This window comes from Euprymna scolopes, chromosome 30 (genome assembly GCF_053919585.1).
Source record: "Euprymna scolopes isolate OS-2025 chromosome 30, ASM5391958v1, whole genome shotgun sequence".
Classification (NCBI taxonomy): Eukaryota; Metazoa; Mollusca; class Cephalopoda; order Sepiida; family Sepiolidae; genus Euprymna; species Euprymna scolopes.
This window is the reverse complement of record NC_136511.1, coordinates 77,450,119-77,476,766: the sequence shown is the minus strand read 5'-3', so window position 1 is coordinate 77,476,766 and position 26,648 is coordinate 77,450,119. Positions and strand designations below refer to the sequence as shown.

Below are 26,648 nucleotides of genomic sequence, written 5' to 3'. Positions count from 1 at the left end.
CGATTATATTCTTTTCCCTCTCTCTCTCTCTCCTCTTTATTCTTTCTCTCTCTCTCTCTCTCTCTCCTCTTTATTCTTTTCTCTCTCTCTCCTCTTTATTCTTCTCTCTCTCTCCTCTTTATTCTTTTCTCTCTCCCTCTCTCTCTCTCTCTCCTCTTTATTCTTTTCTCTCTCTCTCTCTCCTCTTTATTCTTTTTTCTCTCTCTCTCTCTCTCCTCTTTATTCTTTTTCTCTCTCTCTCTCTCTCCTCTTTATTCTTTTCTCTCTCTCTCCTCTTTATTCTTCTCTCTCTCTCCTCTTTATTCTTTTCTCTCTCTCTCTCCTCTTTATTCTTTTCTCTCTCTCTCTCTTCTTTATTCTTTTCTTTTCTCTCTCTCTCTTCTTTATTCTTTTCTTTCTCTCTCTCTCTCCTCTTTATTCTTTGTTCTCTCTCTCTCCTCTTTATTCTTTCTCTCTCTCTCTCTCCTCTTTATTCTTTTCTCTCTCTCTCTCTCCTCTTTATTCTTTTCTCTCTCTCTCTCTCCTCTTTATTCTTTTCTCTCTCTCTCTCCTCTTTATTCTTTTCTCTCTCTCTCTCTCTCTCTTTTTTCTTTTCTCTCTCTCTCTCTCTCTCTCTCTCCTCTTTATTCTTTCTCTCTTTCTCTCTCTCTCTCCTCTTTATTCTTTTCTCTCTCTCTCTCCTCTTTATTCTTTTCTCTCTCTCTCTCCTCTTTATTCTTTTGTCTCTCTCTCTCTCCTCTTTATTCTTTTGTCTCTCTCTCCTCTTTATTCTTTTTTCTCTCTCTCTCTCTCTCTCTCCTCTTTATTCTTTTTTCTCTCTCTCTCCTCTCTCTCTCCTCTTTATTCTTTTCTCTCTCACTCTCCTCTTTATTCTTTTCTCTCTCTCTCTCTCTCTCTCCTCTTTATTGTTTTCTCTTTCTCTCTCCTCTTTATTCTTCTTTCTCTCTCTCTCTCTCCTCTTTATTCTTCTTTCTCTCTCTCTCTCCTCTTTATTCTTTTCTCTCTCTCTTCCTCTTTATTCTTTTTCTCTCTCTCTCCTCTTTATTCTTTTCTCTCTCTCTCTCTCCTCTTTATTCTTTTCTCTCTCTCTCTCTCTCCTCTTTATTCTTTTCTCTCTCTCTCTCTCTCCTCTTTATTCTTTTCTCTCTCTCTCCTCTTTATTCTTTTCTCTCTCTCTCTCTCCTCTTTATTCTTTTCTCTCTCTCTCTATCCTCTTTATTCTTTTTTCTCTCTCTCTCTCTCCTCTTTATTCTTTTTTCTCTCTCTCTCTCTCTCCTCTTTATTCTTTTTCTCTCTCTCTCTCTCTCCTCTTTATTCTTTTTTCTCTCTCTCTATCCTCTTTATTCTTTTTTCTCTCTCTCTCTCCTCTTTATTCTTTTCTCTCTCTCTCTCCTCTTTATTCTTTTCTCTCTCTCTCTCTCTCTCTCCTCTTTATTCTTTTCTCTCTCTCTCTCCTCTTTATTCTTTTCTCTCTCTCTCTCTCTCCTCTTTATTCTTTTCTCTCTCTCTCTTCGTTTTATTATTCTCTCTCTCTCTCTCTCTCTCTCTCTCTTCTCTCTCTCTCTCTCTCTCTCTCTCTCTCTCTCTCTCTCCTGTTCCCTGATGTCTTTCTCTCTATCCCTGCTCTATTTCTTGCTCTTCTCTCCTCCGTCTCAACTACCATTTTCAGCATTTACAGAATTAAAAAAAAACAAAAAAAAAAAAACACTGAATCTAAAAGTACAACAACAAAGGAAGGCGAAGGTGGAATATTTTCATCTGCTTTCAATAATAGAACCAATCAAGATTTCTTTTCTGCACTTGGTCACCCCTACTCCACCTCACACACTGTTGTCAATTGAGTTTTCTTTGTGTTTCAAGGAAGGGACAACAGATGAATGGAACAATTATGAAAAGAAATGGGTTTGATAATCCTTTGAATGATCATAATGACAGAAGCAATGGTAATAATCATGATGATGGTAATAATAATAATGACACTAGTTGTCATAATAATAACACTGAAACAAATTTCAGATTTAAAAAGAAAAGTACATGCACATAAGACCTGTTTCGATGTTAGAAAAGTATCCTGATACTAAATCGTACCTTTAATTCTCTAGGCACCGTTTTCATATTATTGGTTATGAATGAAAAACATAGAATCGTTATTTTCATGGCAAATGCTCGTCTGAGCTACAATCTATGCCCCCCCCCCTCGCCAAACATTCATGAGAAACACTCGTTTGGCTGTAAACACTATCAATAATTTCTCACACTCTTTATCTGTGCCTAAAGTTAAACGTAGATTCATGAACAAAGCTTCTTTCTTAGAACTGCACACCTGTTGAACTCTCTTGCCTGCTTTCCAGCTGACTACAACATGGCCGTCTTCAAGTCCAATGTAAACAAGTTCTTAGCCGTTCCCCTTAAGTAATCCAATTTATCAAATTTACACTTCTAACGATTACTACATTGTACTTTTGACCAATGTACACTTTTTAACCCTTATCCTCGAGTGGCCTCTGAGCATTGATAAGTGATGGTTCCTGTGTAAAAAAAAAAAAAAAAAAAAAAAAAAGTCAGTTTAAACAGTTGTTTTCTTAATTCTTTTGTGTCGAGTATCATCCTCCATTTTTAAATTCCAACATGCCACGGTTCCGTTTTCCTTTAAAACCTTCATCACTTAAATATCTTGATGGAATCTCACAATGTTCATCACTCACATCACTAAGATTCTCAGCGAAATTCTTGAAGGTGACAATTTTGCCTTTGAATTTTGAGAATACATCAATTATTGACCTTTCTAAAAAGTGTAAAATTTATCCTGTAATGTATATATTAATTATGGCAGTGTAGCTTAGTTTCTTGGAAGTGCATCCACTGAAACAACATGTGTCTACCAAAAAGTGCTCAATGAGTGAACAGAGCAGGTATATTAAATTTATTTATAAAAACATTGATGGCTACATTTGTGCATACATGTTTCTGTAATCACCCGTTATTGGGGAGCACATATATATATAATGAAATAAAAAAAGACGCAGTGTTTACCTAATATAAGCAAAGGTAAACTTCAATCTAATATAAATACCAGTATTTATATATGGATATTTTAATCCCAACCAAATAAAAAAAAGCTCAATACACATAAAATAGAGAGTGGCGCTTATTATAAGAGAAAAAAAATTAAAACTAAGTTGAAATTTACAATCAAATTTATTGTTCAGCTGAATACTCCAAAAAAAAAACAGTTTACAAAGTCCTTATTCCACAGAGTTTAAAAGAATGCTATTCTTCTTCTTATCAGAGGACAGAAAGAAATCAGCAAATTATATTTGTAGCAATGCTAGAATTTGCTGGGGATGGCATTAAATGAAACCACAATTTATTATAGTCATAAATTGCAAAGATGTACAAGTCTTTTAAAAACGAGTGAAAAAAAATGTAGGAAATGTAAAAAAATAAATAAAAAAAAAAAACAGACATAAAATTGCATAAAGATTCTTGCAAGGTAATCCGAAAGGCAAAAATAATTCTTGAGAAAAAATCAAATCAAAATTTAAATCCAGTTGAATAGAATTAGTCTTGTTGGAAAATTTTCAACACAGCTGAAATTATGGAAATTGTTTTGCGGATAGTGCAGAAGTCAGAGATAAGTTGATCCCCAGTTGAATAGATTCAAGAAATAAGATGGACAGAAAATCAACATGTCATCTCCCATCGTTGGCTTAATTAGAAAAATAAATTTTATTGTAATTTTCAACTTACAGTTCTAATTTCGTTTTTCTTATATATATATATATATATATATATATATATATATATATATATATATATATATATATAGTGAATAAATGACAAAAGATTATATTCCAAAATTCATTATGTTGATCATTTTATAATTTATTCCTTTAATTCAGTTGATGTTTACAATTCTTGACAGTATCTGTTTCGTAGCGCAAAATCAATCACTTAATTATTTTATCAATCAATGAATCTATTATGCCCTTAACTCATCAGAAGAAATAGCAACAATCAATGTCAAAAGGAAATAAAGTGCAATTTGACACGATTAAAGTCCGAAAATTAGTAGAGAAGCTGCAAATACCTTATGTTTCCATTATGCCATTTTGAATAATAAGTGATTGATTTTACATTACAAAACAGATACTGTCAAGAATTGTAAATGTCAACTGAGGAATAAATTAAAAGATGGTCAACATCATGAATTTTGGAATATAGTCTGTCATTTATTCACTATATTGCTTTGTAATTACATTAAGCTTCTTAAATAAGGATTGGTATATATTATAAGAAAATGTATTTCTACAGATATAAATAATTTGGAAAATTCAGAAAACAAATTTATTATTCTACAAGGGATACAAAACTTTAAACTTTTTCCCTAATAAATTTGGATTGCTTTATTGATTGCATCATATGCATACCTTAAAAACTCTCCATTTGAATTATACCTTTCTTCATTGCCTTGAGTTTACGATGGAGCATCTACATTTCTTCATTGGACCTAACTACATCATGGAATATCCTTTTTTAACCTTGGCTTCTTTTAGGCTTTTCATACAAGCTTTTTAGTTGTCAATGTATGTGCTAAATAGCACAAATTATGACATCCTATAAACATTATTTTGCCAAAAACATTTCCTCTGATGAGATGAGGCATTTATTGAAAATCCATGGTTTAAGGGAAAAAACTTAAATTTTTGTATTCCTTGTCGAATAATAAATTTGTTGTAATTTTTTTTCAATTTACTGAATTTAATTCCAAATTTTCATTTATAATATTGTTCTATCTCACATATTGAGGTTCTTTATCTGATTGGGATTGTTTTGATACTATTGATACTAATATTTATATGGACTTTAAGTTTACAGAATTATACAAGTTGAAAGTATTTCAAAATTTCAATTTTACATATATATATATATGTATATGCAAGTTGTAGCACCTGTTAGCCTCCCTCTAATATACTGGAGGGTTGCCATATATATATATATATATATATATATATATATATATATACACATACTAGTGGGGGGTACCCGGCATGGCCTGGGTGTTTGTATGTGTGTGTGTTGGGGGGGGGGTGCTATCAAAACAACCCTGTTTTAAAAAAAAAAAGGAAAAAAAAAAGTTTTAGTAGGAACGTAGACTTGAACCCCGAACCTTTGACGTGGAAGTGGAAACGAAATGGAAAAAAACCTTGTGACCTTGTGATCTCGGCCACGAGAGAAGAGGAATGAAAAGCATCTTAATTTAATGTTTATAAAGTGAAATTGACATGTGCGAGAAACTTAAGTCGTGTGATATTTGACCTTGAAACATGACGCAGCTGCAAGCCAGTTTTCGCTTGTTTTATACTGAAAAGCGAAAGAAACATGCAGCAATCAAAATATCTGGAAAAAATAACGCGTGAAAGTCGGGCAAGTTAAATACACACACGACCCCCGTTCTTAAGTTGTAAATATTATCATTTAGACATGATATAAAAAGTTTTAAGAAGCGAGCCAGGCAAGAAGGCCGACGAAAAAAGCCTTTTGCAGACATATACAAAAAGCGAACATACATACATACACACATTTTCGCTTTTATATACATAGCCTAGCGGGGGGGGGGGTATCCGGCGTTGCCCGGGTGCTTGTAGATGTGTGCATTCTTTTTTTTTGGGGGGGGGGGGGTAAAGAAGTACAAAAAGGAAACTTAACCCTGTTTAAATATAAAAAAAATGATAAAACACAGCGATTTTAAAAATGGAAAAAAAAATAAGGGGACGGGCTTGGTGACAGGTCGGCTCGAGCCCGGAGCCTTGAGGACCATAGGCCGAGCCTGAACACCTACGCTACAGTGACAGTCAATGTAAGAGTGATTAAAAAGAGAATGTCAAGCATCGCAGTTTTTAAATGAGGCCAAATCGTTTTACTGCGGGATAGTTGACGGTGACGTTTACATCCGGTTCGAATCCTGTTTCGCTGTTTTTATACTGAAAAGTGAAAGCAACATGCGGCGATCCGAATATGTGGAATATTTATCTTTTCAAAGTCGGGCTAATTAAATAGACAGGCGATCCCCGTTGTTAACTGGTAGATATTATGATTTAGACGTGATATAAAAAGTTTTAAGAAGGAATGAGCCGACCGAGAAGTTCAGCGAAAAAAGCCTTTTACAGACATACACAAAAAGCGAACACACATACATACATTTTCGCTTTTATATTTATAGAGTAAACATTTGAATAATACTGGGTGCAGTGCCATTATTATTAATTGTTGATGTACTTTTTTTTTTTTTAAATACATATGTTATTAAAAACAGAAAACATTATTAAAAGAAGAAAAAGTGTGATAGCAGATAGAAACTCAAAATCGAGAAAGTTTCATCTGCGTACCCTCCAGATTTGCACTGGAGGGTACATAGATGAAACTTTCTCGATCTTACACAGAGCATGCTTGAAAGTCCACTAAAACATTTTAGAAATGGCATCTATTAATTTGCGTCAGCTGTCTCCGTAATTAGACATCAAGTAAGCGAGATTTCTTCAATTCCAATTTTGTAAGAGTATTCTATATCTTAACAAAGCCAACATTCGCCTATGCATAGAGTATTGTTGCAACATCTGGGCTGGCGCATCTCCCATTAATCTTAGACAGGGTCCAAAATGAGTCTCAAATTTAATAGGTTCCACACTATCAGCCAAGCTCTAACCTCTGTCCCATCACCACAATGTTGCATTCCTGTGCCTGTTTTGCAAGTACTTTAATGATCTATGATCTGATAAACTCCTAGCACATGTGCCTCCTCGATTTACATACTCCCAACTAACTTGACAAGCAGTAAATTCCCACTCCTTCACTGTTGATGTCAGAAAGTCTTCTACTCTAATAGTTTCTATCCCCGGACTGTTAGAATTTGGAATTCTCTTCCGTTTTCCTGCTTCCCTGACTGTACAAACCTGCAGAAATTTAAATGTAATGTGAATAGACATCTTGCTGCTTAACTTCCCACAGTCCCCTGGTAGACATGATCACAAATAGTAGCTCTTAGTGGCAGTATGCCTTGTTTTGGGTTAAAGAGTTTTTTCTTTTTAATAAAATTTTAAACATTTTTTTAAGATGAAAATCCAGCTTTGCAGATAAATATCTATGCATGTATGTACAGGGTGGAACGATAAAAGTGTCGCCCTAAAGAAAACAACACTACAGCTTTATTTTAAAATTTTTATTGAAAAAAATCAATTCAGGTAACTTGATTATGTAGTAGAGCTGACATCTATTCAATGTAGCCGCCTTCAGTCTCAATCACCGCCTCAATACAGGTCCTGAACTGGAAACGTGCCTTTTCAACAATCACCGGCAGGAGTTCGGTGAATACTGAATAGATGGCGGCAATCATGCTGGCTTTATTGTTGTGGGAGGTCATGTTGGTGATGTTCTCGACATATGACCAAACGAAGTAGTCCAGTGGGTTCAAGTCTGGGGAGGGGGAGGCAGTGAGAGAAGGGTACAAAGTTGGACTTGTGCGCTGGCATCGAGTCCTGCTGCCACCAGCTACCTGATTGCACCAGGGTATCACCACACTTTTCAGCACATCCAGGTACACTTTGGTGTTGACTTTCAAGCTGACTTCGAAGATATGAGGTGGCATGATGTAGCCCTCACTTGAAACAACATCAAAGACTATAACCGTGGCTGGAAATTTTGTCTTCATCACCCTGGACACGTCCCTGTTATTCGTGGCAATCCAGCAATGTATTTTGAGGATGTTGGCAATTGTCCTGTTGTCATAACTTGGATCGGTAGATATGTACAGTGGCGCATCTCCGATCTCACTTGCTGAACATTGTGTCATTTTCAGACATGAAAGCTCCTATCGTCTTGGGATTTGTACACAACTGGCCAACTGGCCAGAATAGATGGTCTGCATCAAAAAAAAAAAAAAAAAAAAAAAGGCAGTTTCCATCAAACAGAATCATGTCTTTTCTAGGCAACGATTTTATCGTTCAACCCTGTATGTGTATGCTTGATGGGCGTTCCAAAAATAATGCCTCCTATTTTTTTTATTCTGCCCAAATAAATTAGAAGGGATCGCAAATTGCATTGTTATGATGGCTGTACTTATGCATTCATGACCCGAAAGCTTCATCTCTTTTGCAGGTATTGATGGTGTGAGACTCTTAAGAAAGCAACTCCTGTCATGGATGCACATCAGAAGCAGAGATGCCTCATTGAATTCCTGTGCATCGAGAATGGTGACGACTTTGTAAAACAATGAATTCTGGAGCACAAGAGATTGCTCGTTTTAATCGCATCACTCCTGTCTTCGTAGTTCTTTAACTTTTTAAGTTAAAATTAAAAATAGGTTTTATTTTTGGAATGACGCTCGTACATGTATATTTACAAGTATATAATAATGGTGTTATACTTGTATGCATATTTGAGTATTTGTATGTAAGTATGCACATGTGTATATAGGAGTGTGTGTATATGTAGGAATGTTAGTGTGAAAGTAATATCACCATGTCACACACCAATTTTAAAATCCCAACTAACAAACTTTACACAGGCACACACTCTCTCTCTTTTTTATTATATCTCTTTCTTTCTTTTATTTTAAACTTTTTTAAATATACAATAAAAATTTTCTCTGTGCTTATGCACTTATGTTACCGAGCTATTTTTTTAAAAAATGGTATTTTTAAGTTAAATTCAAGTTTTATGATATCTTTTTTTTTTATATTATTATTAAATTGTTAGGTGAAAGTACAGAATAATTACAAAACACCCTCCTCTCATGTTAAGAATGGCTTTTTAAATAATATTATTATTTCAGCACGGTGACCTAAGGTGTAGGTACCAGTTTTCTTTTCCAATTTATTTTTTGCGCACAAAAAATGTTTTTACCCATTAAAAAAGAAGTTAAAATAAAAAAAAAATGGATCATTGACAGAAAAGAGTTATCAGCAAAACAAATTAATTGTTGAAAAAAAAAAAAAAATCATGCGGCAATTTTTAAAGATTTCTTTTTGCAATAATTTTTGTCTTTGTGCAGGGCCGAAACCTTCCAGAACACGACGCTTCAGCATGGAGAATATGGAACTGATGAAGCTGACTCCGGAAAGTAAAGTGAGCATAAAGGTATCAATTACAAACGCTTCGTTTTATATGCATACTAGCTGTACCAATCCGGTGTTGCCCAGGATCCATTATGTTCTTTGATAAATATTTTGGTATTGGTATAGCATTGAAACCGAACAAAACGGACTTGGGGGGGGGGGCATTTTCTAGTTGTTTACATAAACAGCCAAAAAGGCTGAATCAAAATCAATCCGCATCAAAATAAAAACGAGGCTGTTTAAAAATAATGAAGAATCACTCACTATATGTTTATTTTTTATGAAGAAAATCAAATATTTTTTATATCATTGGAAAGTTAAGTTTTATCCCCCCCCCCAATTGTGTTTTGCTTTAAAATAAAAACAATTTTTACAGAAGGTAATGATTTTTACAAAGTATTTTTTCGTTTTATGTTATTTCTTTTATTTATTTATTTGTAATGGTACAGTTTTTGAAATGGTAGGAGGGAACAAATAGTTTAGGATGAGAGTGAGAAAAAAAACGTTTTTTATGTTCAGTTGGCAGGTTTTCTTTTCATAAACGATAAAGAAAAAAGCAGTAGAGAAAGGAAGTTGTTAGGGTACGATTCTGCTATCCACAATAATATGGGGATCAACAAGTTAGTTTGAAATATTTGTCACCTTGCTAGGAATTGAAAAATTTACTCAATTTAAATATAAAGTTGTCGTCTGCTCCTCTAGTATTCTTATTAATTTAGCACTTCAGCATTTAAAGTCTTTTTTAGAAATGTTGTTTTTAAAATAAATCTTAGAAAAAATTATTTTAATCATTTAAAAAAAATTATATAAGATTATTTGTTTTTCTAAATTTTCAAATTAAATGTTTTCAAAAATGTGACCAAGTTTCTTTATATATATATATCTATATCTCTACTATTATACAAACGTTACTTTGTGTGTGAACGCACGCGAGTTCCTTCCTCATAGGTTCGAAAACAGCTGAACCTATCGTTTGCAAACTTCACACAAAGCTAATTTATATGTCTGGCAGTGTTCTTAGATATATTTTGTACAGAAATTAATCAGATAAGTATCGAAAATCCAAAAATTCTGATCTTAAAAATAGCTTTTCTCTCTTATAAATAAAAAAGAATAATTTTACAGGGGAATATTTTACATTACACCGGTCAAGGGAGATAATAAGATTTCAGCAAATCATTTCTTCTTTAAAAAAAAAAAGATATATTGTCATCTGGAAATATAACTTAGTGGTAGAGCATTCGATTACTGATCGAATGATCCCCCTGTTCAAGCCTGGATGTACCTCACCATTTTATTTTAATTTTGTCTTATTAATGAGTTCAATTTATGATAAAAGACAAGGTACCATTTAAAATCGCAGCAAATCATTTCTTGTTTGCATATTTTAAAACTAAACATTAATCAGGAGTGACTTTTCCAGGGCATTCATCATCAAGCCCATAGGTGATATTGTAAACAAACACAGATGAAATTTGATCAACGAAATTATCATTATTATTGTTGTTTTATTTTTTTGTGAATTAGTCCACTGGGCAAATTATTCCTCATAATATATAATATTTAATAGATGATTTATTTTATAATAATACATATGCAATCTGCATAATTTAAAGTATAATGTTTAAGTGTATTGTATGACCAGGTAAGATGGGGCTGCCGGCTAGTGTTTATTTATATATAGATAGATATACAGTTCAAATATATTGATAAAAAGAATTTAAAACTACTATTTTTCAAACATGCTCAGTACAAAACAGAACTTTATAAATAAAATTCATACAAACATTAAAACAGGCTACACAAAGTAACCTGCATTTCTGTGCTGTTTACAGCACTGGAAAACAAGATGTGTAGCAGCACAGAAATGCAGGCTGTTTATAAAAAAATTTATGCATGGCATGTAATTTACTCTTTCCTATTTTTAGACTCCGACAGAAAACAATGAATCTGACCATCCACCCTCTGCAATTGGTGCTAAACCAAAAACAGCCAAATTCCAGAGGGCGGCGACGGTTGCCACAGAATCAGTCCGTGATGGAAACCACCTTTTGGAACCCCGACCTGTAGCGCGGCCCAAATCAGCCGAACTGCTTAATGCATTGTCACAAGAAAAGGTGAGTTTATGTTTAAATACTCTTTCCACATGTCTAATGTATGTCCTAATTTTCGTGGACAGTTTCTTTTTGTGGTTGGAACACATTACCGCAAGACTGCTTCCTTGCTGATTATATAACTTTGTCTTTAAACCTGCTTGTCTTTGGAATTCTCTCTTTGCTCCCTGCTTCCCCAGTTGTACCAACGTGCAGAAATTTAAATGTAATGTCAACAAGCATCTTGCTGTACATGTGAATTGGAATAAATATATACAAGATACTGTCAACTACGCTGTAAAGAAAGTGAGCTCTCTATATTAAGCTAGAAAATTTCATATACTGTTCAGTATCCTATATCTATACAAAGCAACCATTTGTCCATGCATGGAGTATTGTTGCTATATCTGGGTTAGTGCACCAACCAGTAGTCTCGCCCTTCTGGACAGTGTCCAAAAGAGAGCCTTTAACCTCATGGGTCCCAGACTTTCTACCAAGTTCTAGCTTCTGTCCTATCAGTGCAATGCAAAGGGCAGCATCAGCTAAAGATAAACTTAGTTAAAACGCCTAAAAATATATCTGCACCTTTTTAACAATGAAAATGCTACTTCAGAATTAAGTGTAACTGCTGAACGTAACCAACAAATTTACAGGGTAGAACGATAAGTGTCGCCCTAAAGAAAACGACACTACAAGTTTATTTTAAATATTTTAAAACTTTTATTGAAAAAATCAATTCAGATAACTTGATTATGTAGTAGAGCTGACATCTATTCAATGTAACCACCTTCAGCCTAAATCACCGCCTTGATACGGGTCCGGACTGGAAGCATGCCTTTTCTACAAGCGCTGGCAGGAGCTTGGCACATAACGACAATCAGGCTGACTTTAGTGTTGTGAGAGGTCATGTTGGTGATGTTCTTGACATATGACCAAATGAAGTAATCCAGCGGGTTCAGGTCAGGAGAGAAGGGTACAAAGTCGTAGCACTCCTGAAGTCAAGCCTGGGTCTCTTTGGACTTGTGGGCTGGCGCCGAGTCCTACTGCCACACCCGGAGTCTGCCAGCAGCCACCTGATTTTACCAGGGGATCACCACATTCTTCAGCACATTCAGGTACACTTTGATGTTGGCTTTCAAGCCGACTTCAAAGATGTGAGATGTCATGATGTGGCCCTCACTTGAAACCATACCAAAGACCTTAACCTTGGATCACCTGATGCGTTGAGCTGTGTCCTCAAGCGGTGAACCGTCCAAATTTGCATTTTTAGGGTGCTGGCAACAGTCCTGTTTTCATAAATTGGATCGGTAGAGAGTATGAATTGTTCAGTGGCACATCTCTGATCTTACTTGTTGAACATTGTGTCACTTTCAGACATGTAGAAGGCTCCTATCGCTCTTGGAATTTGTACATAACTGGCCAACTAGTAGATGGTTTGCAACAAAAAAAAAGAAAACTAGTTTTCATCAAACGGATATGGAATCATGTTGTCTTTTCTAGTGCGACAACTTTATCATTCTGCCTATATATGCCAGACATTGTCTTCTCTCTGAGAAAGTATTACTTTAGTGTTAATTATCTGAGGCACCTCTATTAGGGAATGTTGATGTGACTGCTCAGGCAGTTTTTGTACGCCAGACTGCACATATCCTAATGCACTGGCTTCTCAAAACCATACCTGACTTTGTGTCTAAGAGGTAAATAACAAGATCAAATCAACACAGCAATATCTCAATATGTGTACTCATCTGGTGTTGCCCATGATGTGAGGGAATCATTTTAGTTTTTAATTTTAGATTGATTACACATTTTAAATTCTTCAAATAAAAACGAGTTATTCCCGTTGCTGATTTTTTATTTTTAGGTGTTTATTTAAAAATGTTTCATATTAGTGGCCATCTGGGCCGAGCTATTTAATTTTTTAAACAAATTGTAGCAAAAAAATGTTAATCATGGTCTTTTGTTCAATTTTAAGAGAAAGATATCTCCTGTAAGAGTACCCGCATATCTAATTGTGAAGCAAGGGTTGCATAATCTATAACAACTCCTGAGTCGTCATTGCTTGATTTCAATGGCCAGGAGAAATCCAAGATAACTGAAAACAAGGTGAAGATAAATAAAGAGCACATACAGGACTTGGTATTCTCAAATAGTCAGTGACTTTAGTGTTGGCCAGATTCAACGTCGTTTAACTTTGATGATCTAACAGGAATGTTTACATGATTATGCCATATAAAAGTATACAATTATATCGCCAATAACATGTTACAACAATTATATCGTCAATAACATGTTACAACAATTATATCGTCAATAACATGTTACAACAATTATATCGCCAATAACATGTTACAACAATTATATCGCCAATAACATGTTACAACAATTATATCGCCAATAACATGTTACAACAATTATATCGCCAATAACATGTTACAACAATAATAAATGAATAGCAGATAAATAATGATTACTTGATAAAATACACATCTGCTAGATGAGAAATTACAATCATTTTTTTTTTTTTATGCAAAAATAGTATTGCTATTTCATTAATATTTCTTTTCTTTTTGGTCCCCCGACAAAAGAAGGGTGGACCTGTAAATTCACTCTTGTCCGTTCGTCTTTCTGCACTTTTCTCAATAACTACGCCTTGGAATTTAAAAAAAAAATTTTGCACAAACTTTAAACGTGATGAGTAAAAAAAGTAACAGAATGGATTTTCTGAGAAAACTCCAGTTGCCCCCCCCCATCCTCCCCTGGAGGTGCTTTTCGGATTAAAATGACTAAAATTAGCACTTTTGTGCTTATTTTAAAACAAAAAATTGATGCCTTGGATTTTTATAAAACTGTCTGAAAAGTTGTAACTAACTGATTTCTATATAATTTTGTTTGTCTATACTTTGCGATAACTCTTGGGTGTGCCCCAGGGGCACTTTTAGGTCTAATAAAAAAAACTCAATTTTTTAGACTATTCTACGATATTTGTCCAAAATTTTCTGTGTATGTCTATTTAGCAGTTTTGCATGGTGCTGAACTCAAATTTAAATATGTTAAGGCCTTGGAGACTTTTGGGCAAAATGGGGGGGGGGGTGATGGACTTAGTCTTTTTTTTTTTTTTTTTTTTTTTTTTGCATAGTGTAGAACTCAAATTTACATATGCTAAGGCCTAAAACTGCACCGTTTGTTCATTCTCACCAGGATTTGATGTCCCCTGTGACTTTTGGGAATAAATAGGGAGGGGGGGGCAATGCTGAACTTAGTTATTTTTTTTGTGCCTCATTCACTGTGCATTCACAGGGGACCATCCATGCTTCACTTGTTTTTTTTTTATGTCCTGTGAAATGGATATATTTGTTTGAAACTAGCTGAGTGGTCTTGGCTAAAGTATTCAGGTAATAATCTAGCAAGCTGCCTTACTGGAAGTGTGTTCATGGTTGGAGATGGTATATCCTCGAGAGTGAGGCTTTTGTGATATATTTCAACATCTCTTCCAAACTCTGTCAGGTGGCTTAGACTATTTACTTCTGTGTGAAAAATATGCATGTGTTGTTATTGCTGAGACCACTCCTCTTCTTAAAAGTATTAGTCATCGATCTTTGATCTTGGGCAACCATTGTCACCATCTCCTGATCATAGTGGAGTGATCCTCTTTTTAGCTAGTCTATAGATCCTTCCTTATCTATTATAATCTTTAAATTCATCTAAAAAAATATTTGGCATACTGTTCGTTGACTCATTCTGCCAGTTTGTTTTTTTTTACGATGAAAGATCTTAGTGTATTTTTTGGTGTCTCTTTTGAGCTATTTCCGTAGCAAACTTGTTTTGTGTTTCTGTCTCATTTGTCAGACAGTCTTGTCCAAAATGTTTGGCCAGTTTCGTGATGTTGATGTGTCATCATAAGGTTTGCATTTTTGGCTGGTTGGTTGGTTTTATGGCATATCACCCGAATCCAGTTATTTTTCTTCAAGCTCTTTGAACTTTCAATCACTAGTTTGTAGTGTTTGGTTTGGTTTGGTTGTTTTGTAATGGACTTAACATTTTTGTTCCCTGCCCTGCAGAACATGAATGAATTTTGCAATGGGAGTGGGAAAAGAGTTACAAGTATTAATGTTTGGTACATTTTAAGTTAGGAAACCAGTCAGGAAGTGGGGAAGATAGAAAGAGAGAGGGAAAATGGGAAGAAGAAAAAGGTGGGTTGTTGTTTTTGGTTTTGCAGAACATAATAAAGTTTTGCAAAAGGAAGTAGAAAAACAAAAAAACATCAATGTTAAGTGCATTTCGTCTCAGGTAGCTAGTATCTTCAGACAGCCTGATCTGGTAGAACCAGTTGGATTCTGGAAGCTCATCAGATATTGCCTGTTGCTCATAATAGTGGTGCAATGTTAATGGTCACTTTCTGAGAGACCCATACCTCCTGCTTGTCTGGGAAGGTATATTTGTGTGAAATAGCTAAATGGTATTGGCTACCATATTAGAGTAACAATCTAGTAACGCTGCCTTACTAAACAGATGTTTGTAGTCATAGTTGGTATATCCTTGAGAGTGAAGCTTATGGCATATCTTTCAACATTTCTCAAGCTGGTCTATCAGTCAGTATCTATGGCTTAACTAGCCAGTCCTGATTGTGACGAGGAACTCGGATGTACGTTTTTTTTTAAATTTATTTATTTATTTTTTCAAAAGTTTAATTTCTTCAAAGTCTAACCAAATAAACTTATTTAAAAATTCTGTTTCAGGTCTCTGATGGTGGACCAGATGATGATGGATTTTTTGATTTGTTATCACGGACTCAAGGACGACGAATTGATGACCAGCGCTGTTCCTTCCGAATCACCAAGAGCAAAAGTGCTTCAACAGAGTCAGACTCTCCTTCTCATGTATCCATAACGGCAGAAGTGCCAGTCCGTAAGGGTTGTAAGTTTAAAAATCTTTATGTATTTGTGTGTCTGTGTGTGTGCATATGTAAATCTGTAATTTTAAGCTAGAAGGATGTGAATCTAAGAATATAAAACAAAAAAAATAAAAGGTGCTTCAACTGAGTGCATCAAATGGATACCATAATGCTAAGTTTGCTGGACTTTATCATAAACGTCCATACAAAATATCAGCCAGATCGGCCCAGTAGTTTCTGAGAAAAAGTGGAACGGACAAACAGACAGAAATATAGTATAGAGATTATGTGTGTGTGATTTCAGGTTGTAAGGATATCGATCTGACAAAATATAGAAAAATAATGAGTAAGAGATAAGCTAAGACCAAATACGAAGGCCGTTCCAAAAGTAAAATCTCCTATTTTTAAAATTTAAAAAGTTAAAGTGCTACGAAAACGGGAGTGGTACCATCAAAATAGGCAATTTTTTGTCCTCCAGAATTTATTTTTCTGCATAGTCTCAATGAACTTTTGCCAGGAATTTAATGATGCATTTCTGTTTCTGATGCACGTCCATGACAGAGGTTTCCTTCTTAGAGTCTCACATCGTCAATATCTGCAACAAAGAGATGAAACTTTCAGGTGATGAATACATAAGTTCAGTCAACAATGCAATTTGCAATCCCGTTTGATCTATTCAGACTGAATAAAAAATAGGAGTCATTACTTTTAGAACATTCTTTATTAGAATAAAATTCACAAAATATAAGCCATTTGGAAAGAGTCAATATTTTGTCTATTTATTCCATTAGATGCTTAAATGTGAACAGATACTTCCTCCAAAGTAGGATGCATTTATACAAAAATAAATGTTGTAGAGAGAAAAAAAAAATGAGAGTAGTTGTTTCTGAGGAGAATTTGGGTAAATACATAGAGGAAAAAAGGTAGCTGAGATGGAATATGGGTAGGTCAGATGAAATGTGAGGTTCGCGTTTATAAGAGAGAGAAAGAGTCATTTTAGTAGGTTTTTATTTTATATTTTTCCCCATTTTTTAAATTATTCCTCAGTTATAATTCATTGGGTGAAGACAACTGAAGTTTTGGCTACATTGACTACTTATGTAGCAAGAATTTTTATGGGTTAGCCTGGTGCTAAGCCACCAATATTTCAAAAGGTTGAGGACCATTGTGGATCTGGCTTCTAATCAAAAATGACGATATACTTTGACTGCCTCGTGTGTCACAAGACGTGAGAATTCCTAAGTCTAAGTCGATCATAATCAGGACACTGAAAAAGCTTCTTTCTTAAATTTTATTCTATTTTACCATACACTGAATAATATACAAGAGTTGAGGTAATGATTTACAAAAATTAACTTGGTCATTTTTAGTGACCTCAACACAGAACATCATCAACATGCTTCATTATATTTTCATAATATATATATATATATATATATATATATATATATATATATATAAGTAAGAATGTGTGTGTGTGTGTGTGAGGACACTTCTCAATCTATATACTCAACAAATTTTTGATCTACAGACTTGAAGTTTGGCATATAGGGTGTTCAGACATGTGGAAAACTTTTTAATTGGTTTTCATCCGGAAAAAAAGGGCTGCTAAGGGGTCAAATTTGAAAAATTTGTATGTTGGGGGTGGGTGGTCATCAGATTTTTATCTTTTTGTAAATTGTTTCAAGAATGTGCATGCGTGAATGGTTCACACGACAAATTCCTTATGTTAAGAATAGGTAGGTTTGAAAACACTTTTTAAAGAACGTGTCAAGCTGGCCTAATGGTTATCATACTGACTGTCTTTGATTTCGATCTCAGATCAAGTATTTTTTTTTTTTTTTTTTTTTTACAAGAAGTGAACTGCTTGGAAAAACAATACTTGCATGCACATGTCTCAGATTCTGTATGATTAAAATACAATATTATACATATTTTATGACTGGGCAACGCTGGGTGGCCTGCTAGTTACTAAATATAATGCAGACGGTGAAATTTACTTGTTAAAACATTTACATTCGCTTATATTTTTAAAATAAAATTTTAACAATTCTCATTCAGCTGACTTTTTTTTTTCTTTTCTGATATGTTATTGTGGTGCCCACCTTACAGATAACAATGAACTCTTTCACTTACGATAAAGACCTAGGATGATGTCTTTCAGTGTTATGCACAAATTGTTTACACTTGACAGTCAGATTAACGTGCAATAACTATTTTCATTATGCTGTATTTTTATTATTTATTTATTTATTTTATTTTAATGATAGTTCAAACAACAAAAAATATATCATTGTCATAGGATTTTTTTTTTTTTATGTTTCTGATTTTTTGAGATGAAGATTGATTATTTGTATTATTTGGACTACTGTTCTCATTTTGAGTGTCACTTTCATTATGTTTTGGGCGATGTAACCTCCAACCTTCTTCAGATTTATCTTGTCGAACTCTGGTATGTTTCTGTCGAACTCGAGAATTTGGATGGAATTTTCGAACGGAACCCTTTATTTACTTCATGGGGATATCATGCTCTCAGTCTATCTGCCATGATTGGATAGATGTCCTAAGTAGTTTGTAATTGTACTTTTGGTTGCCCACATTGAGAAGTGAACCTTCAACCTTCAGGAGAATATCAGTTTTACAATTGATTTTTCCTTTAACTACTGCGCCATGGCTGACAAAACATGGGCATACTACCTCCTTGAAGTAAATAAATGGTTCTGTTTGAAATTCCGTCCAAATTTCCGAGTTTGATAGAAACATTACTGAGTTCAACAAGATGCACCTGAAGAAGGTCGAGGGTTACATCTTGTCAAACTCAGAAATCTGCACAGAATTTTGAACAGAATCCTTTATTTACTTCATGGAGGTAGCATGCTCTTGTTCAGTCAGCCATGACTGGATAGAGGTCCTAAGTAATTCGCAAATGTATTTTTCGATCGCCCACACCGAGGATTGGACCTTTAACCTTCAGGAGAAGGTTGTAAAAGTGACTTAGTTTGAAAAGTCCAAATAATACAGAACAGCTTTCTTTTTTTTCTTTTTTTTTTTTTTTTTACATGTTTGCCAAATGAGGTCTGGAAGTTAAAATTTTAGTTTGGCAACATTTTCATTTGCTTACATTTTGAAATATAATTGAAAGCATCACATATAAATATTGAATGTTTTTTTTTTTTTAGCGACTACTCCAGGTGATGAATTTCTTGACATGATTGCTGGCTTACAAAGCTCTCGAATGAATGACCAACGTGCCAGTCTCCCACAATTCCCTGGTCTTAATTCTGGGGCAGGAATCAGACCGTATCTGGAGAAGAAGAAAGATGAAGCAGTTCCTGATGATAAATTCTTTGACATGTTAATGAGATGTCAGGTAAGCAAATTTTATGAAGCTAAAAAATATCCATCTATTATATAAAGGGCAGTTGTTTGTATGTTTGTGTGTCCAACTAAAAGTCAAAAACTACAAAACAAACACCCACGAAGTTGGTATATTCTTTATCAGCACTGCTCTGGATATCTAAAATTTAAAAAAATAATTATCCATTCTTTAGAAACCAATTGAGTCAGGTCAGGGGGGAGGTCAGCTGTTTCCAATATTATCTAGTATATAAAGGAGAGGTGAGTGGCTGACATTAGTTTTATTTTCAATGTAAGAGAGAAATGGGATGGTGGAGGTGAATAAGAGGTTGGGTGGGGAAGATAGATACGAAAAAAACAGAAGGGAAAAGACAGCTTGAAAGAGGTAGAGAGATGGAAGTTTTCTTTTATTTAGTAAAGAAACAAACAAATAAAGGGTAAAAAAATTCAAATATATAGAAAATACATTTTACCAAAGGCAAGATAAGTTACTCTTCTACCTACCTGGATAAGTTTTGTGTGTTTTAACATGTTTTGAAGCTTTTATTCAGTTCAAAAAAGAACTAGTGTTTAGTTTAAAAGTTAAACCAACAACAACATAACTGACCCGAACATGCTGTCTTTGGAGAGTCAATAATGGCTTGAAATGGGGAAAAAAAAACAACAAAATCCTGATAGAAATCCACCCAAAAAGTGTCACAGTGACATTTCTATCAGTACTTTGGGTTTTTTTTTTTTTGTTTAATAATTTTTTAGATATTAAGTCTCTAAAGAGCGCATGTTCAGGGTCAGCCATGTTATTATTGGTTTAACTTGTAAACCAGACACTAATTCTTTTTCAAAATATGTTATAACATACAAAATTTATCCAGGTAAGTAGAAGAGTAACTTACCTTGCCTTTGGTAACATTTATTTTTTAGCCCCTTTGTTTGTTTGTTTGTTTTTTTTTGTCTCTGCTAAATATCCAAAGTTTTAATATAAAGATGTTACACACACTTCTTTTTTCCTTTTTTTTTATCATCATCCCAAGCAATGCTGAGTAACCATGCTAGTATAATATATAAGAATAAATATAAATAAATAAATATTACTAGTGAGTTAAAATACCAGTTTGAGAAACTGGCATGGTCTATCCTTCTCTCGAGGGTAGATGGGACTGTCTTAAGCCGTGGTAGGCAACCCATCTAGTGATGGCGTCACGATAAAAAATGCCCTTAATAGCCCTGGCGAACCATCAAGTATTCAGCTATGGACAAGATTTGAATTACACTACAAACTCGTGTGATGAGTTCAATCTCGGCCACGCTGGATGAATGGATGGATACTAGCCTACCCGGGTATAGGTTTCATCTGGGAAATTAGATTAACTGAAGAAATTCTATGCCCTGACCTTGAAGTATTGAATAATATAACTACTGTAATGATAATAACAATAAGACTAACAAAAAAGTAATAAAATATAAATAATAATACTGCAAATACTAATGATGACAATAATGAAAATAATATTATGAAACAACTAATTATAATAAATGCAAACAATAACAAGAAATAGTACTAAGAAGAACAATAATAATACTGATGAATAAAATGAACACTAACGATAAATATTTGAAAATATAAAAAACTTCAAGTGTGGAAACTTTTTTAAAAATTAGTGTATTCAGCATTAACCTGAAAAGGTTGATATGCCATAAAACAAAACAACCAAACCAAACTCCATGAATAAATATTTGAAATATAAAAAACTTGAAGCATGAAAACTTTTGCGAAAATTACTTGATTCAGCTCCAAAAGGGTTGATATGCAACAAAACAAAAACCTTCTTTTTTTTTTTACTTTTTTTACCCAATCTTTCTAATAATTGTTATTTTTGTGTCAAAACAAAATAATTCATGACTGTTTCATAAGTATCACTAGCAAACTTGATTCTCTGTGACACAAAATTCTTGAATTTAGTATCAAGTAATCCAAAAGGGGCCGATATGCCATAAAATCTAATCAAACACAATTATCCATAGATTCATCTATCTCTTTCTCTTTTAATTTAATTATTAATTATTGTTTTTCCTCTGTTTGTTGCAGGGTACCAGGTTGGAAGATCAGCGCAGTTCTTTACCAACAGACATTGGGCGTTCTGCGCCCACCGTCCCTGACGAAGATTTCTTTAGCCTCATCCAAAAAGTCCAGTCGAGTCGTTTAGAAGAACAACGAACCACGATGCCCGCGAAGGGGCCCAACTCAACGGGGGGAAAGAAAAAGAAGAAATGAGAATAATATGCACGAATAAAAGAAAAAAAAAAAAGAAAGAAAAAGGGGGATGTGTGGATATGTGCATATCATGATCCTACTGGAAGATTCTCAATGGACAGAAAGACGATGCCAAAAAATGGCAATGATGACTGATCCCAGCCCACAAAAAGAGACACCAATTCTGAAGACAAAGAATGATGAGAAAAAAAAAATCTTTAAAAAAAAGAAAATTTTTTTTTTTTTTTAACTCTATCCCATGATTATCTCTGCTTCTTGAACCCCTCTCTAAAACTTATCCTTTTCTTTTTAAGCACTTGTTTGACATATATTTCCATGCTCGCTAATAATACACACGCACAAGCCGTACACACACACACACGTGTGTGTATGTGTGTGTACATATCTGATTTTATTATACAGAATACATAACAACAATAATAAATTAAAAGGGGCTTACCCCAATTATCCCAATACCCTGTTGTAGTACCATGGTAGGATCGAATGTCAGAAACATATTCCTATCCCTTATGTCTGTATATATTTTTGAATGCATTAACATGTATACAGATGTATAAGCCTCTTTTAATTATTTATTATTTTTATAAAACTCTATTTGAAAGATATCAATCCCTTTGTGTGTGCACAATCTGTTATTTTGACTCGACTCTGTTCTGGTTTTGAGAAGTTGATTTAATACATACATATATATACACACACACACACACACACACACAAACACTTTTTATTTGTTTTACATAAGCATTTATATGTTGCTACACATTCATGAGCATATTTCCGTCTGCCAGCTACAAGTAACTAGAGACTTCTTCATGTAATGTTGTTTACACAAAAGTAGTTCGTAATTAAATGGATAACCAACATTGTATAAACAACATTGCGTGAAGAAGTCTCTAGCTACTTGTAGCTGGCAGACTGAAACATGCTCATGAATGTGTAGCGACATATAAATGCTTATGTAATATAAATAAAAAGTATACCTTGCCCTACTTTGGTATTGAGCACTATTATATGAACCTCATTAAAAATTCATTGGTTGTTTCACCTCTGCAAAATATTAACCTAGAATAATATATATATATATATATATATATATAAAGAAATCTTGAAAATCAAACTACGATGCAATTATAAAATAAATAATTTTTTTTTTCACATGTTGAGACTTTCGATATAAAAAAAATGTCTTCTTTTAAGTGAGCCTTTTTTTTTTTTTCCTATATTTTCTTCCTTTTCTTCACTTTACCAAATGAGGAAAAGGAAAAACAAATTCTTGCTCTAAACAAGATATTTTTATATTGAAAGTTTCAACACATTCAAAAATAAAATAATGATTTTATTAATTTTAAAATTGCATCAGCTTGATTTACAATTTTTATGATAAATGTTGATCATCAATAGTATTTATGTTTGCTTGGGTACACAGTTAATTTATATCTGGTAGATATCAATATGTGTGTGTATGTGTGTAATATTTTTATTTATACAAAATTTATGCATACATTTTTCTGCTGAAATTTCTGTAGAAATTCAATGTCATCGGACCTGATCCTTATAATAAAAGATTTTAATGATGACGATGGATTTCTAAAGAAATTTCAACAGAAACATGTATGCACATATGAAGCCAATGTTTGTAGAAATAAAAATACTATAATAACACTGCTTGTCATTGAGCACTTCAAGATAGACACTAGATTTCTATCTAGGAAACCAGTGATACAATCACTGTGTGTGTGTGTGTGTGTATATATATATATGAGTAAAAAAATGACAAATATCTTATTTAAGACTGAACATATTTACTTGCATATTTTTACATATTTTCAACTAAGAATAATTTATTTCTTTTCACTCTTACATGCCCCATATTCCCACTCTATTATGCTCTATTTCCAATGTTGATCGTCTATAATCATATTAGGAATTTTGACGATATCTCTCAGTACTATTATGTGATATCCTTGAAAATATATGTATAAAAAATGTACTTATTATATCATTGAATATATATATATATATATATATATATATATTTATATATACATACACACACATGTATATATAGAGGATATATTTCATATATATAGATATATATATACTATATATCTCTATATTTATTGTTCCAGTATTTGCTTCAACAGTGCTCAGTACATGCATGGAGCTTAGTAGTAGTATAATAATATACTTATCTCTTTTGAACTACACAGAAACATTTGTTTCATTCTCAAAAGAAATTGACTGATTAAATGTCTTTAGCCAGATCATTTCCCTTGGGAATGAAATACAAATGTTTCCGTGTGGGTCTCTTGCTGTAAGTATATTTTATGCTTTTATATAAACAGAGTTCTTGTTAAATACAAGCTTTCAAAAGTGTTTTATTAGAACTAAATGTTTTTACTAATCAAGAAAAAGCAAACTCAAAAACCAAATATGAATATAGTTATTTATATCTTAATCCTAACCAAATGAAAAAGCTCAATACATTCACTGACGATAGTAGAGCTTACGCTAAATAATAAGAAGAACAGAGCTGTAAAGTAGAAGTTTACAAAAAGTTTTTATTGTTCATCAGATATTCCAAATATATATATATATATATATATATATATATGTTCACTAGCAATCATCAGTGTGACTCATAACTGTATCACCAATCAAACGATTTGAACCCTGGACCTATCCTTATCCATTCAGCCACCATGACAGCCATCTTAAATATGAGAGGATTTATCAAACCAAATATTTGTTATATAAGTGCAGAATCAGTCTACAAAAAAAATGAAAAATAATTGAATACAGAAATTTGCAACTCATTTTGTTGATTGTTAGATATTTAGAAGCACATTAATCAATGAAGTTGAGGGTTAAAAATTTCTGTTTTATTGTTTTTGATTTTATTGTAGACTGATTCTACATATTTATACCAGGAGCATGCACGGATATCTTTCAATAAAATGAAGTGTGTGTGTGTGTGTGTGTGTGTGTGTGTATACATATATATGATGTGTACTATTTTATGTATTGATTTTCAGTGTTTACTTTAAGTGTTCAATAGGTGAGCAGAGCGAGGTAGTAAATTATGAAAAAATATGGCAATTAAGCTACACAGAATCTGCCGAGCTGGTTAAAATGCCAATTCCCTATAGAGATGGAAGATTTTGCGTAGCTTAATTGCCATAGACTTTCATTATATATATATATATATATATATATATATATATATATATATATAATGTCATCTACGGGCATGTGTTTTGTCTTTACTTTGGCTGATGCACGGACCCCAGACATAAATCACTACCTATGACAGCTCAGCCCTCTGAACCGATAAATAGAAGATATCTGCATTACTCATAAATGACTGTATTCATTTGTTAACGTTATTTTCATGTTGGTAAGCAGAGAGGATTCAATTCCTTTAATGGAAGGATCTTTTATACTTCTAAGGAAACCATTATTTCCTCCATCAGAGTGCTCTACCCATAAGAAAGCGCATATATATATATAGGGCATGTAATGTGAATAAAGTCAGAATACTCAATTCAGTAAAGAAGAGCATATATTATATATAATTATTGATTGGCCATATTGTACTGGTAGTTTCGGAAGTCAGATAACTTGTGCAAATCATCCAAAATTTATAAGAATTGTCACCGTCATATTTTCTTAAATCTGAAAATCTTGTTGAAAAATTGATGCGGACCTCATTAAAAACGATTTTAATTTCATGTTTTAATTCTCACTTCTAAAACGAATGATAAAAATCGGACTGTTTCTGAAGTTTTGAGATAAGGATTGCTAATTTGTATTACTCATTTGTGCACACCATTAACACACGTGTAAAATAGATAGCAAAACAATACGCCGCTTTACTTCTGTATAATCCGTCAGGATAATAAGCAAATGAAGAGACTTGAAGTGAGATGTGGATGACTCATGTTTCTGGGGGTTTTTTTTTTATTAGGATTCCATATTTTTATTTGGATTATTTGGACTACCGCTCTTGATTGAACCTTCCGCAAGGGCCTGTGCCATAACTGATAAAGTACTAGGTAAAAATTCAGTGTTAAGTGACACTCTTCTGGAGGTTGATAGTTCTATCCTCAGTGCGGGCAGTACTAACAATATAACTGCAAATTACTTTAGACTTCTACCCAGTCATGGCTGATGAAACAAGAGCATGTTACCCCTGTAGATTAAATAAAGGGTTCCATTTGAAATATTGTGTAGATAACCACATTCGACAGAAAGATTCCAGAGTTCAACAAGATACACCTGAACAAGGTCAGAGGTTACCGGTTGTGAAACAGTCATCTTAGGATGACAGCAGTAGTCTGTATAATCCAAATCGTACAAAAAAAAAAAACCAAAAAAACTCAGGCGATTACTAAAGTTGTGAAAAGTTATAAAAAAAAAGAAAAAATCATTTAGCAACCCAAAAGACGACCCGAGAAATGAAGATTAATCCTTTGCTTCAACCATGCATATGAGCAGGTTTGAAAAACTCCTTTTGAAAAGGAGTCTCTATCTACTTGCCTCCTCATAGGGGAGTGTGGGGGTGGGGTAAGCACGAGGTCGATATTTTAATGTGGGAAAAATCCAGCTCTCCAAAAATTGTTCACTCTGATTTGGAACAAAAATTTAAATTGTCTCTCTCTAAAAGAATTTCTACTTTACTGATCAAGGATAGAAAAGGCCCAAGAAATTTTTAAAAAATGTTTTTTAATGAAATATGTTGTACATGCAAAGAGGATTGAAGTTCTTTTGAGGATATATTTAAATTACAAGGTAAATGTTCATTTCCTGGAGCAAATTATCATCTGCTCTAGGGAACTGGAATTAAAATAGAATGAGACAGATATGAAGCTTTTGTGAGAGCTCTCTTTTTTTTTTCTTTTTTTTTTTTTTTTATTGTC

At 33.5% G+C, this 26,648-nt stretch overlaps 1 protein-coding gene across 4 annotated transcripts in view; it reads left to right on the top strand.

Moving 5' to 3' along the window:
* LOC145254851 (G-protein-signaling modulator 2-like) overlaps positions 1–22,182 on the top strand; it is a 635,388-nt gene extending 613,206 nt beyond the window's left edge. For all 4 annotated transcript variants that reach the window (XM_080113701.1, XM_080113700.1, XM_080113702.1 and 1 more), the window contains 5 exons: positions 9,050–9,135; positions 11,042–11,230; positions 15,946–16,123; positions 19,280–19,470; positions 21,544–22,182. In XM_080113701.1, coding sequence (XP_079969827.1) covers positions 9,050–9,135; positions 11,042–11,230; positions 15,946–16,123; positions 19,280–19,470; positions 21,544–21,729 — 830 coding nt within the window. In that variant the 3' untranslated portion in view covers positions 21,730–22,182. The remainder of the gene's footprint in view (positions 1–9,049; positions 9,136–11,041; positions 11,231–15,945; positions 16,124–19,279; positions 19,471–21,543) is intronic.
* Positions 22,183–26,648: the final 4,466 nt, after the last annotated feature.